At 41.2% G+C, this 14,786-nt stretch overlaps 1 protein-coding gene across 4 annotated transcripts in view; it reads left to right on the top strand.

Moving 5' to 3' along the window:
• GRM8 (glutamate metabotropic receptor 8) overlaps positions 1–14,786 on the top strand; it is an 893,584-nt gene that overhangs the window by 367,722 nt on the left and 511,076 nt on the right. For all 4 annotated transcript variants that reach the window (XM_042248768.2, XM_042248770.2, XM_042248771.2 and 1 more), the window contains exons 4-6: positions 3,453–3,588; positions 4,055–4,209; positions 5,750–5,887. In XM_042248768.2, coding sequence (XP_042104702.1) covers positions 3,453–3,588; positions 4,055–4,209; positions 5,750–5,887 — 429 coding nt within the window. The remainder of the gene's footprint in view (positions 1–3,452; positions 3,589–4,054; positions 4,210–5,749; positions 5,888–14,786) is intronic.

Raw genomic sequence — 14,786 nt, 5'->3', positions numbered from 1 at the left:
TGGCAATCCACTCTACTATTCTCGCCCAGAGAATTCTGTGGAAGGAGGAGCTTGGCAAGCTACAGTTCTTGGGGTTGCAAAGTGTTGGACACCGCTGAGCACTCATACACCTGCCCCTCCTCAGTACTGATGGTATCACCCTAGTCATCATCCCCTGTTGCCTGTCCTAGTAACTTCCTAACTGGGATCCTGGCCTCCTATTCTTTCCATTCCAGGTTGCCCTCTTATATCACTTAGTGGTCCTCATTCATTTTTCTTCCATGAAATGCCGTGGTCATAGAAAAGACATACTCCTGTGGGCTACTGAAAATTAGGCACCTTCATTACTCATAATCTTGCACAGGTCTTGAATGACATGCATGGCCTGGATCCCATCTACCTCTCATCTTTGTCTCGTACTTCTCTCCCCTTCATTCATTAACTCCACTGGTTCTTTCCTGCCATTTTCCACTTGATTCTCTCCCCTTCTCTTTTCTTTCTGACTTTAATGGAGAGATACCAACTTTAGGGACACTTTTCATCAATATAAATTAAATGTCCTTGCTCTTCCTCGTAGGGCATGCCATAACTTATATACTTATTTGGTGTTTTTTTTGTGTTAAGCCTGTTTTACCTGTAACATTTCTAAACCCTGGTAAGAGTTTTATTCACCATTATAATATGGTTTTATTCACCATTAAAATATGTCTATTTTATTCACCATTATAAATCCATATCTCCTGCATGGTGGCTGACAGATAGTGAAACTGTTAGTCCCTCAGTCATGTCTGACTCTTTGCGACCCCATGGACTGTAGCCCATCAGGCTCCTCTGTCCATGGAATTCTCTAGGCAAGAATACTGAAGTGGGTAGCCATTCCCTTCTCCACATGATCTTCCCAACCCAGGGATCGAACCCAGGTCTCCCGCATTGCAGGCAGGTTCTTTACCATCTGAGCCACCAGGGAAGCCCCATAAATGTTTACTAAAGGAATGAATCAATCATCACAACTATTTTGGACATATCAGTAGGCTGACTACTTACAGGCTTAGTCTGTGGCTTATAGGCAATTCTCAGCACTGAAGAGCAGAGTGTAGGGTTAGTGAGGGTACTGCTATTGCAAAGATAATTTTAGCAGTGTTCTAACTTATACAAAGAATAACCTTCAGTACTGTGGCACTGTTAATCATACGGCATTGTCACATGTATTAAATCAGATCACAACACACTGGACACCCATTGTGTGGCTACCACATGGTTCCTCTTTGTTTGGCTACCTGAAGTTTCTTCCTAAAACACATAGCTCGTCATGTAATTCTCCTGCTTATGAACTTTCTGTGGGTTCCTAGCCTTTTCAATGTAAAACCCAAATTATTTGGCCTGTCTAATAAAGTCATTGTCAAGCTGGACCTGTCTATTCTTTCCAACCTCAACCCCAGCCAGTCATGACCCAACAAGGCTCTTTCATACCTTGGCTTCTACCAGAAATGTCCCAGTTTTGCCCCTGAGCTTATGTATATTTGCCATTTAAAATCCAGTTCTCTCAAGCACTTGAGTAACTCCCTCTTCTGTGTTCCCAAAATGTGGTATACTTTCTTCATCCTAAAATCATTACATGCTCCATGATAATTTATTGGAATGCCCCTTTCCCAGACTAGCTGGCAACTGCTGGGTTAGACTGGGCATTTCCAGTGTCCAGCCAGGTGCATGGCACATAATGGCACCCTGTAATGTTTGGGTAATTGAATGCATTGCCAATTGTGTGGTAAAAATACCTTGCTTGTTGAAGCCATGCTATAAATAAATGGTGATTTTCTTCTCAAGTGACTCAAAAAGTATGTTCAAACCATAATGCAATTGAAACATCTTGCTGATGTCATATTTTCTCTTTATATTAGAATATGTTACCTTGACACCACTACATCAGAGGAAAACTTCTTTTCCTCTTATCCCAGCCCATCAGCAAAAGGCAGAGATATTTTCTACATTTTTCTTTTGGCCTCTCATTGCCTTAAGATGAGAAACCAAAAGAAGTGTTCTTCCTTTTTGTTCTGTGAGTTGGATGGTTCAGTTCAGTCGCTCAGTCGTGTCCAACTCTTTGAGACCATATGGACTGCAGCACACCAGGCTTCCCTGTCCTTCACCAACTCCTGGAGCTTACTCAAACTCATGTCCATTGAGTCAGTGATGCCATCCAACCATCTCATCCTTTGTTGTCCCCTTCTCCTCCAGCCTTCAATGTTTCCCAGCATCAGGGTCTTTTGAAATGTTTAGTTCTTCGCATCAGGTGGCCAAAGTATTGGAGCTTCAGCTTCAGCATCAGTCCTTCCAGTGAATATTCAGGACTGATTTCCTTTAGGATGGACTGGTTGGATATCCTTGCTGTCCAAGGGACTCACAAGAATCTTCTTCAACACCACAGTTCAAAAGCATCAATTCTTTGGGGCTCAGCTTTCATTATAGTCCAGCTCTCACATTCATACATGACAACTGGAAAAAAAAACAAAAACCTGTAGCTTTGACTAGATAGACCTTTCTTGGCAAAGTAACATCTCTGCTTTTCAATACTCAGTCTGGGTTGGTCATAGCTTTTCTTCCAAGGAGCAAGCATCTTTTTAATTTCAGGGCTGAAGTCACCATCTGCAGTGATTTTGGAGCCCCCAAAATAAAGTCTCTCACTGTTTCCATTGTTTCCCCATCTATTTGCCATGAGTTGGATGAAATTTCTGCCATTTTGATTTTCATGGTGGAGAAATATGTCAACTGAGTGCTTGTGTCTTTGAAACTTGACTTGTGTCTCAAATAATCTTGAAGACCACTTGTCTCATAACATATTATGTTTTTGCATAAGTTTTTTGCTACAATACTATGAGCTAAAAAAAGGAAATTAACTTTAAAAGAGGTCTACTGATAAATGTGAGTTCCATCCCTGGGTTAGGAAGGTCCTCTGGAGTAGGAAATGGCAACCCATTCCAGTATTCTTGCTTGAAAAATTCCATGGACAGTGGAGCCTTGTGGGTCCATGGGGTCGCAAAATAAGTTAGCAAAAGGACCTTCCTATATTTATCACAGGAAGTCTCACCTATAAGACATATTCATACCTTTTTTTTTTTTTAATCAAAGCACTTGTACTTGGACTTATGTTAAATGAATTAAAACAGCCTTTCTTTCCACTCTTTCTCTCCTGTCCTACATCTTGTGCACTTTGATTTTTTCTTAAAGGACATTCACAAAAATAATGTTTAAACTTAAAAACAAAAACCTGATGTGTGATTAAGTCACTGATGTCATTCGAGAAATATATATATTAGGATGCAAAACATCCTGATTGCTTTTAAATAGGTGAGAATGACAGATATTTTGAGAAACAATATCCATTACTGAGTCATGTGTTTCTATAAAGTAGCTAACCTCATTAACTGTGTTAAGTAAATGTCTTTTCTGAATCACTCTCTCTCTCTCTCTTTAAATAGGTGGCGTTTGCATTGCTCAATCACAGAAAATTCCACGTGAACCAAGACCTGGAGAATTTGAAAAAATTATCAAGCGCCTGCTAGAAACACCTAATGCTCGGGCAGTGATTATGTTTGCTAATGAAGATGACATCAGGTACTGATTGATATTCTTCCTCATTTAGGATCATATTTGCACCTCACATCCTTTTTCTAATATATTTCATGTTCAATGTAGAATCTTGTAATATTTCACAAGAATTGTAGCATTCTTATGCAAGTCTAGACTGCTTTCTGCTACATAGAAACAGCAGCCTTCTGGTTTCTCAATCTGAAATGTTTATTGAGTAAAATCCAGGGACTGAAAAGAAATAAGACAAACAATGATGATAGACAGAATAATGTGGATGAGGTTAAGAATAAGGCTAATTATCAGGCACTGGACTTAAAGTCTCCAATTTATTTCTTTTAGGAGATGTTAAAACTCAGGCAGTTAGAATGATTGACTTGTTTAATGGTGACCTACTGAGTATTGATGACTTGATATAGCAGGTCTTATAACATTCATATGTGTAAAGTTTCTTGGTAAATGTGATGTGTTTTATTTGTTCTTATTCTCATAGGAGGATATTGGAAGCAGCAAAAAAATTAAACCAAAGTGGGCATTTTCTCTGGATTGGCTCTGATAGTTGGGGATCCAAAATAGCACCCGTTTATCAGCAGGAGGAGATTGCAGAAGGGGCTGTGACAATTTTACCCAAAAGAGCATCAATTGATGGTAAGGATGCACCATGGAGAATTTGTTTCATTCTAACCGAATCTAAACCCAAAAGCAAAATCAGAGTATCAGCATGTGATGAAATGCATCCATTATTTTATGACTCTGGATAAAATTTGTAGCACTGATGGCAGAATTACCAAGACAGTAACTGTTTAAGTTAGCACATTATATATTTTTTAATTAGAAAAGATATCCACAAGACATTTTTTTAAGGAGCACTGTTGTTGGCCTTAGATATCTCCATGATTTTAGCAGTTGCCCTCTAAGTTTGCAAATATCCATGGACGTACACAACAGTTATAGCATTGTTGGAAGGATAGTGTTTGCTTTTTAGCAAATTGAGGCATGATGCTGGTTTGACTCTATGGATAAATGAATGGCAACAGAAGATGTGGAACATCCTTGAAAAGCAGTCTGCCTCCCAAATATCTTTTCCAGTGATCTTGACAGTGACTAAAATTCCTACCTTTGCCATTATTTGTTGGAACAAGGCATTATTTCCAGTTTTAATCTCATGTTTATCAATCAAAGCTCAATTGGAAATTGAAAGAAATATTAAAATCAGAGAAGTAGTCAGTTGACAAATGTTTGGTATATTGGAGGTTTTGTTTTGGTTTTTAATGCATGCTGTTCAAAAGATCATTTCATCAATGGTGTAAGAGTATATATATTAAAGTGAGAATAATGACAAAGTAAGGACTTCTCTGGTAGCTTGGGGGTAAAAAGTCTGCCTGTCAATGGAGGAGATGCAAGTTTGATCCCTGGGTCTGGAAGATCCCCTGAAGAAGGAAATGACAACCCATTCCAGTATTCTTCCTTCAGTGAAGTGGTTACCTGACCAGACTGACAATTTAGCTTATTACCCAGGGCTCCAGGAGACTGGGTGCTTCCCAAGTGGCTCACTGGCAAAGAATCCACCTGCCAAGCAGGAGACATGGGTTCAGTCCTTGGGTTGGGAAGATCCCCTGGAGAAGGAAATGGTAACCCATTTAAGTATTCTTGCCTGGGAAGTCCCACTGACAGAGGAGCCTGGCAGGCTACAGTTCATGTGGTTGCAAAGAGCTGGACACGACTTAGCATCTAAAAAACCAGAAGGTTACATTAGTAGTGATTGGTTTACTGAGTTAGCTAAAAAGGGAATATCCAGATTAGATAAATCTTCGGGGGAGTAGAAGCACAGAAACCCAGAACATAGACCCCTACTAGGGGAAAGAGAAGAGAAAAAGTCTGAGTTCGTTCTAAATATTCAGCATGAGGTCACTGGTTGCTGCCACTGGGAGACATAGAGGAGAGGAAGAAGCGGTGAGGATGAGTCCCAATCTGCTGTGCATGCCTGAACGGCGCATGGTGGGAGTAGAGAGGCTGCCCTCTGTTCTCCATTGATTCTTGCCACAGGGACAGCCTTATTTCTGGGTTACTGATCCTCCCCCATTTGTTATGTATATTTTTTCATGCAATGATCACAACATGATATAATATATATTCAAATTTCTGATAGTACATTAAAGTATTTTCATACGATTCTTCTTTAAAATAGGGTTTGATCGATACTTTAGAAGCCGAACTCTTGCCAATAATAGAAGAAATGTATGGTTTGCAGAGTTCTGGGAGGAGAATTTTGGATGCAAGTTGGGATCACATGGAAAAAGGAACAGTCATATAAAGAAATGTACAGGTAACCATTTAAATGTTTTCCTTGGAGCATTTGTGTTTGTCATTACCTGAGAAATGAAGCTTTTCTATGTGGATAGTAACGACAACATCTTCTACCTCCTTGTATCTCTTGTTATAGTTTCTGAGCAGGGCCGAGCTTCCATTGATCATTGAACAAACTTAGACTTGCACATCGGTTGTTGCAATCAATGAACAAGTATTTATTGAACATGTGCCAAGTGTTCAGTGCCGGAGTATTTCAGTTCTTTTTTTAAAAATTATGTCTATCTACTTTAGACAAAGTACTTTATTAGGTTTGGTAGGATATTGACAAATAAACAAGACATGATTTTGTTCGCCAGGAGTCCAAAATATTGTGAGGATGACAGATCATAACAAAATGTGCTGACAGTGCTTTTCAACTATTTCAATCATGTCCCCCATATCCTGCATTGCTCTAGCAGCTATGGTGTTTTGATGCTCTACTTTCTGTACTTTGTACATAAAAATAACAGTGATATTAAATATACATTTTTTTGAATGTTAGAATTTAACTTTTTATTTGAAGATAACATGACTGTGTATGTGGAAACATCTATGGAATTTTAAAAGCTACTTAGAACTAAGTACATTTAGTAGGATCAATACAAGATAGAAGGTCTGTATAAACATTCCTTTTAAATCCATTTATATATATTAATGGATGTATTTATATACCCATTTATATATATCAGAAACTAACACATGGAAAATGAAATATGTACAGCATAATTAAAAAGAACATAAAAAGGGATAATTTCAATAAAGATACATCTCTTCTAAATTAAGATCTATACTGAATGAGCATCTTATAACCAGACACTCCTCTCTTGCATTCCCCTTGGCCCACACATTTTGATATGACCTCTTTTCCCTCTATTTAGTTCCTTTGGAAATAGGTTTTCAAATAAAGATATAATCTGAGAAGCGCTAGAGCAGCCCTGTAAATGGAGCAAGGATGGATGTGGAGAGGGGTGCCCCAGTGGAGGGAACTGACTTCCAGGAGCTGGAGTAAGTGAAGTGAGACAAAGCTCGTGCTCGTGAGTCTTACATTTGAGTTTGAAGAGTCACTAAATAAGTAAATGTATAAAGAAACAGAGATTTCCAGATGCTGAGATGTACATTGAAGAAATACAACAGAGTAAATGCAGAAAGAGTGACCAGGTGGCCTCAGGAAGGAGGAGGGAAGGCAGCAATTACTATCCTTTGGTTAAGAGGCTTTGCCAAGGAGCTAACATTTGAGACCAGACATAAATGGCAAGGGGCTTCTCTGGTGGCTCAGATGGTAAGAATCTGCCTGCAATTCAGGAGACCTGGGTTCAATCCCTGGATTGGGAAGATCCCCTGGAAGAGGGCATGGCAGCCCACTCCGGTATTCTTGCCTGGAGGATCCCCATGGACAGAGGAACCTGGCAGACTACAGTCCATGGAGTCACAAAGAGTTGGACATGATTGAGCGACTAAGCACATGAATGGCAAGAGTCCTCAGCCATGTGAAAATATGAGAGCAGCCCATTCCAGGATATAGCACAAATGTCTTGAGTTTAAGGTAAAGAAAACAAAAAATAAAAGGTCAGGGGGACCAGAGTAACTGAGACTGAGTGTGGGAGTGAGAACAGAAGATCCAGATCCAGATCGGGACAGGCCAGCTCATGCAGGGTTCTGGGGTTCTTCCTAGAAGCTCCAGAACTGGGGGTCTGGGGCTTTATCCTACCTGTAGGGTAGAAGTAAATAAGGCTTTTCATTTAGGACATTGGTCAGATACTTCTTTCAGAAAGATTCCTCTGACAGAAGTGTAGGGAGGGTTGGGGATCAGGGGAGAGAAAAGAGAAAGGTGAGTCAGTGTCCATCCCATAGCCCAAGTGGTAGACAGTCTCAGCCTCATGAGATGTGCTAGTTAGGGATGGAACACAGAGTATAGAGATCCTGCTGCTGCTGCTGCTGCTGCTGCTGCGTTGCTTCAATCGTGTCCAACTATATGCAATCCTATAGATGGCAGCCCACCAGGCTCCATTGTCCCTGGGATTCTCCAGGCAAGAACACTGCAGTGGGTTGCCATTTCCTTCTCCAATGCATGAAAGTGAAAAGTGAAAGTGAAGTCTCTCAGTCGTGTCTGACTCTTAGCGACCCCGTGGACTGCAGCCTACCAGGCTCCTCCTTCCATGGGATTTTCCAGGCAAGAGTGCTAGAGTGGGGTACCACTGCCTTCTCCAGTAGAGATCCTAGTAGGTAGTATTTACAGGATATGGTGAGTGCTGAATGCCCTGGGGGGGGGGTGGTGAGTGATGGGGGTTCTGAGTGACAAAGCTCTGCCAGCTAGGTCTAGGAAAACTACTTAACCGAAAAGGCAGCAAGAATGGTAATGCACTATTAGAAGGACTAACTGGAATTGGGTTCTGAAATCGCCCCATGGAACTGCCCAGCAGGTTTGGCATCCCAGGTTTGAGACCCTGCCTAGTATAAGACACTAGAAACACAGATTAGGTAGTAGTAGATGCAGGAGACCTGGAAGTTAAAAGACAAGGACAGAGATGCAGTTACCAGGGAAAACTGAGCAGAGATGAGGGATAACCACCTAACCCTCTGGGGGAGGAACCAGAAGAAGAAATTAAGCATTGCGGGTTGGGGCAGGAGATGTACTGGGAGTCAGGAGAGGAGTTAGGGTGCATGCATGTTTAGTGCTACCAAGAAGCATGGTTGAAGAACAGAAGTTTCATGGAGACTCAGATGGTGAGGATGGTGAGGGCTGGAGATAGACATGGAATACAGGTAGAGGGAGGAATGCTTTTTTTAAAGAAGTTTAGCAGAAAAACAAAGTAGCGATGATGGGAGAACTTGAGAAAGAAGCAGAGTTACAGAAATTTCTTTAGGGGAGGGCATCTAATTTAAGCATATTTTCAGATAAACATGGTGGTGAGAAGGAATACCAAGGGACTTCCCTGGCGGTTAGGTAGTTGAGTTCAGTTCAGTTCAGTCGCTCAGTCATGTCCGATTCTTTGCGACCCCATGAATCGCAGCACGCCAGGCCTCCCTGTCCATCACCATCTTCCAGAGTTCACTCAGACTCACGTCCATTGAGTCGGTGATGCCATCCAGCCATCTCATCCTCTGTCGTCCCCTTCTCCTCCTGCCCCCAATCCCTCCCAGCATCAGAGTCTTTTCCAATGAGTCAACTCTTCGCATGAGGTGGCCAAAGTTAAGACTTCCCTTTCCAATGCAGGGGATGTAGGTTCAATCCCTGGTGAGGGAGTTAGGATCCCACATGCCCTGAGGCCAAAAAACCAAAACCATAAAGCAGAAGTAATATTGTAACAAAGGCTTCCCAAGAGACTCTGGTATTGAGTCTCCCTGCCAGTGGGGGATATGCAAATTCGATCCCTTGGTCAGGAAGATCCCCTGAAGAAGGAAATGGCAACCCACTCCAGTATGCTTGCCTGGAGAATCCCATGGACATTGGAGCCTGGCGAGCTACAGTCCAAGGGGTCACAAAAGAGTCGGACATGATTTAATGACTGTACAACAATTGTAACAAATTCAATAAAGACATTGAAAATGGTCTGCATAAAAAAAAAGTCTTTAAAAAATAAAGAAAGAATATGAAGAGAAGGATGTTAAACGTGGAGTAGGATCTTGACAGAAACTTGAAGGAGAGGCATAAGAGGGATGTGTTATCTTTAAATCGTGTGATTTAGTTGGGAAAGAGAGATATACCCAACATGTACATAAGTAAAGGGCAACAAAGTATCTTATGATTAACTGTTAAATTTGGACATAGATATCGAAGAAGTTCAAAAAATGTATGATTATAAGTTTGAGTTGTAAAACTCAAAGCTTCAGGGAGGAGGTGATTGAGAACAAGAAAAGATTGAGAAAGCTTCCCAAATGAGGGAAAGGATGGGTCAGCAGAGAGTGGCATGGAGAAGTGTGAAGAGAAGAGGAGAGGTGCATCTCATGAAGAGTTTGCATGTCAGTGAATAATGGGATATAAAGAGCAGTCAGTTTATAGAAGGATTTGAAAGAAGTTGTACACAGAGGGCCTTATGGATTTTTCATTCATGTATATTGTACACTGTGCTTAGTTTTGAATTCTGAATGTCATTTGATCATCCACGTGTTTATATCCTATTGTTGTTTAGGGTATATTAATGAAAATTAACCAGTCAGTGAAATGAATGAACTCATGGTAGTGTATATATGTCAATCGTAGTCTCTCAGTTTGTCCTACCCTCCCCTTCCCTGCCTTGCCCACATGCCTGTTCTCCACATCTGCCTCTCCATTCCTGTCTGGTAATTAGGTTCATCTGTACCATTGTTCTAGATTTCGTATATATGAGTTAATATACAATCATAGAGCTTTTTAATGGACTGTTTTCAGAATGATCAATTTCTCTAAAGTCATTAAAAAAAATGGTGACGTCTCTAGATGTCCTTTAAGCATCTGTCGATGGTGTAGAAGAAATACTTATTTCAGGCAGAAACACTGAACTGAGGTGTAGAATCCAGACTTGGTGGCATGTCTGCTTCATATTCCTTTGGTTTATTTGGGTGTTGCTAAAACTGTAACAATCTGTCCAATTATAACTCTTTCTGGTGCAATGAAAATGGTGTTTACTCCAAGTGCTAGGGCAAATGTACCCTTAGGGAACGGGGTCAGTGAGCAGATTTTCATGCAAATTCCATTGTGGGTGATACTGAAATAACTTGTCTCTGGGTAGAAAATAAATAAAGAATGCAATGTGTTTTCTTACTTTTTTTGAAAACAGTAACACGTGAATGTTTCCAGATGGTGAGAGAAGATATTTGTACCCCCAATTGCCACCAACACCCAGTTTTTATGTGTTTTTGGGAAGCAGAGAAGATGATCAGCACATTAGCAGACAAAGAAGAAATGTGCTTAATGTACTTAAGAGGAAAAATCTATAGGATATTCGTGGCTAGAAGTGCCTAGGGTTTGAATGTGCTTAGTTGCTCAGTCATGTCTGACTCTTTGTGATGCCATGGACTGTAGCCTGCCAGGCTCCTCTGTCCATGGGATTTCCCAGGCAAGGATACTTGAGGGGGTTGCCATTTCCTACTCCAGGGGATCTTTTGGACTCTGGGATCAAACAACATTTCCTTCTTAGCTGGTGGATTCTTTACCACTGAGCCAATGGGGAAGCCCCAGGATTTGGACATTATTTGCATTTCCAATTTGCCCAGTTCCACCTAATTCAGAAATGGGTATATACAGTTATACGTGTTTCAAAATCTGGCCTTAACAAAGTTTAGTAGTAGTAGTAGTCTCTCAGTCGTGTCTGACTCTTTGTGACCCCATTGACTGCAGCCTGTCAGGCTCCTCTGTCCATGGGATTCTCCAGGCAAGAATACTGGAGTGGGTTGCCATGCACTCCTCTAGGGGATCTACCCAACCCAGGGATAGAACCCAGATCTCCCACATTGAAGGCTGATTCTTACTGTCTGAGCTACAGTGAAGTCCTTACAAAGTTTATGTCTTAATATTCACAGTGAGTCCAAAAGTTAGAGAATTTTGAAAGTGGGATATCCACAGGTCCTTTTTGTTGCACTAAGAGCATCTTTTGTGGGTTATGTTTTGAGTAAAATTTTACATTAGGCAAAGATAATCTGTGAACATAATTATTTGCTTCCAATTGGGGGCAATACTGGAATGTATTTACATGGATAAGAGAGTGCCTCCCAGCAGGCTAGAACTTCGGTCTTATCAATTTTCAGGCAATAGAATGTCTTCATGCAGTGAGGAGCATCCTTTTCCTAAAATTAACATGGTACAGTTTTTCTAAGATGATTTGCCCCCTAGAATCTCAAAAAAGCTTTCAAAAGATGTGATATTACTGTTAACTTTGATAGGCTGGCCACATTCCAAAGTGAAGTAATTCCTACCATCCACTTAGCTATTTATGTACTTATTATTGCTCCTGAGAGCTGCTGAGTTCTGAAAGCTACTACTACTTAATCCTACTTAAAATTCCCTTTGTCTTTCTCAAGAAGAAAAAAGGGTATTTTATCAGTGGTGATGGGTATTATTTTATAGACATTTGTCTGACCTCTCCCCCTCTCTTTCCCTCCTTCCCTGTCTTCTTGAAGACTTAATGCCTTTCTGCCCCTCCCCATCCAGACATCCACAGCCTCCCTTGAGGACTGGGGGTCGGTCTTCCTCACCTCTCCTTGTTTTGGTGCATTTTTTTTTGCACACCTGTTTCCCACTCAGGCCTCTGCCTGAGCTACCCCTCTGCTGCTCCCCCTCACCACCTCATTTTCTCTTTTTCCTGCTCTTTCTCTGATCAGTCCCTTGCCTGACCTTGTTTTGTCCAGCAAGACCTCATTGACCTTGAAGAGTTTTTCTTTAGAGGTCTCACTTGACTTTTGGAATGGCCCTCATTCTGATTTCTTGTCTTTCTGGTGAGGCCTACTTCCCTGGTGGCTCAGACGGTAACGTGTCTGCCTACAGTGCGGGAGACCTGAGTTCAATCCCCGGGTCGGGAAGATCTCCTGGAGAAGGAAATGGCAACCCACTCCAGTATTCTTGCCTGGAAAATCCCATGGACAGAGGAGCCTGGTAGGCTACAGTCCATAGAGTTGCAAAGAGTCAGACACAACTGAGCAACTTCACTTTCACTGGTGAGGCCTGATAGTGAATATGGTAGGGAAATTAGAGCAATGCAGAGCAACTGCTCATCAAAGGCAGTCTCTCTCAGATTGCAGTGTCTTGGCTTTCATTTCTGTATCATGAATTGTAAATAGGTCTGCACTTACCAAAATAACATTCTCTGACCCACCCTCAAAATCCAGTCAGTTCCATGTGCTCAGACACTCAGTCATGTCTGACTCTTTGCTACTCCTGTGGACTGTATGTAGCCTGCCAGGCTCCTCTTTCCAGCATCTTAAAACCTTTTGACTCATTCAGCCATTTGTTCATTCGTTCTTTAATTGCTTATTTATTTAGGATGGCCAGTCTTGTGTCAGAGATTGCTAGAGATACAAAGAATAGATTACCTTTGCCTTCTAGTTGCTCACTCAGACATAAACACTGTCTTCATGAATTGAAGTGCTTTTCTTGTCTGGTGGGTTTGAATTCTCAGCCAGGAGGTTGGAGCACTGCTGCTTAGCTTGTGTATGGCTGACACTCAGATGCTAAATGGTGGTGAGCATATGCTACTCGAAATGGCCTATTGATTCTTATTTATGATGATAGAAATGGTGGTAATGGAAAAAGCAATGCACAAATATGTTTCTTCCCACAAACAAGAAACTCTGTCAGTGAACCAAATAGCAGGCTCAATAATTAGCTCCTGAAAGACTTGTCAGTTTACTCTCTGGGGCCAGAGTAACGAGGTAGCTTTTCAGGTGTTACTCTCCCTTGAGCTTTCCCTGCTTTGGGTCAGAGATGAAAGCTCTCACCCTTTCACGAAGATTCAAGGAGACCATGTGAGTGAACTGGATAGTTAGCAAGGGGGAATCACTTGATTTGGTGATTCAGAATGAAAGGAAACTAAGATTAACTTTCCTGGCATGCAAATGTGTTCTGGGACCCTCATTTGCTCCTTGCATAGAGAAAAAGTCTGCTGGGGATAATATCTTTACATTTGCACCATGAGGTGGCCACTAGCTCATATGCTCCTGTTCTTAGCAAATAAAATAGCAGAAATTCCAGAATGATTTATTTAGGCCACTTCTGAGATTTCATATGGAATTTCAATAGGTGCATTTGAGATGACAAATGGGCATTGATTTCAGATGTACTGGATTTCAGAATTTTAAAGCTGGGACAATTTTAAAGTTTAGGACATAAAATCAAGATCATTCTTTCATTTTGTAAATGAAGAAACTGGAACCCAGGGAAGATTAGTGAATGGTTGACGAACCACACAGTCCTCGAGCTGCAACTGGAATCCTTGTCTGTTTTGTTTGAACTTCTACTTGAATTTTATATCCTTGATTTGTTTTATTATTTATTTATTTTAGAGTCTTTAACCACATAGTTGAAAGGTGTTTCTTTTTCCTCTTTATGATACTTTATGAATATAACAGTAATGTATTATGAAGTTTTAAAATCAACAGGTATAAAGTGAAACAAAAATAACACATTGGTTGTTATCCTATGAAAAAGAGTCCAATATTTTAATACTCTTCATATTGACTTTCTGTGTATGTAATATTTGTAAGTGGATCTTGAAGAGAATAGAGCTCTTCATCCAGTTCCCTGGCCCCTGCCATTTATTTATTTTTATTATACACACACACACACACACACACACACACACATATATATGTGTGCGTATATATATACAAACATATTCACGTATATATTTTCTTCTTTTTGGCTGCACTGTGTGGCATGTGGGATCTTAGTTCCCCACCCAGGGATCTAACTTGTGTCCCCTGTCGGGGAAGCATAGAGTCTTAACCACTGGACTGCCAGAGAGGTCCCAACCCCCACTTACAAGGGTAGTTGTTTAATCACTAAGTTGCGTCTGACTCTTTTGTGACCCCATGGACTTGTAGCCCACCAGACTCCTCTGTCCGTGGGATTTCCCAGGCATGAATACTGGAGTGGGTTGTCATTTCCTTCTCCAGGGGTTCCTCCTGACCCAGGGATCAAACCTGCATCTCCTGAGTTGGCAGGTAGATTCTTTACCATTGAGCCTAGACCCAGAGCTATATTAAAAGAAATGGAGAAATTGCCAACCATAAGCTTCTGTTAGTCTAAGTCCAGTGGCACTGAGTTGTAGAGATTCACTTTGCTAACTACAGTTGGTTGGTTTAGTCACTAAGTCATGTCCAACTCTTGTGACCCCATGGACTATAGCCTGCCAGGCTCCTCTGTCCATGGGATTCTCTAGGCAAGAATACTGGAGTGGGCTGCC

The sequence above is a fragment of the Ovis aries genome, chromosome 4, assembly GCF_016772045.2.
Source record: "Ovis aries strain OAR_USU_Benz2616 breed Rambouillet chromosome 4, ARS-UI_Ramb_v3.0, whole genome shotgun sequence".
Taxonomy (NCBI): domain Eukaryota; kingdom Metazoa; phylum Chordata; class Mammalia; order Artiodactyla; family Bovidae; genus Ovis; species Ovis aries.
This window is presented reverse-complemented; position numbering and strand designations above follow the sequence as displayed.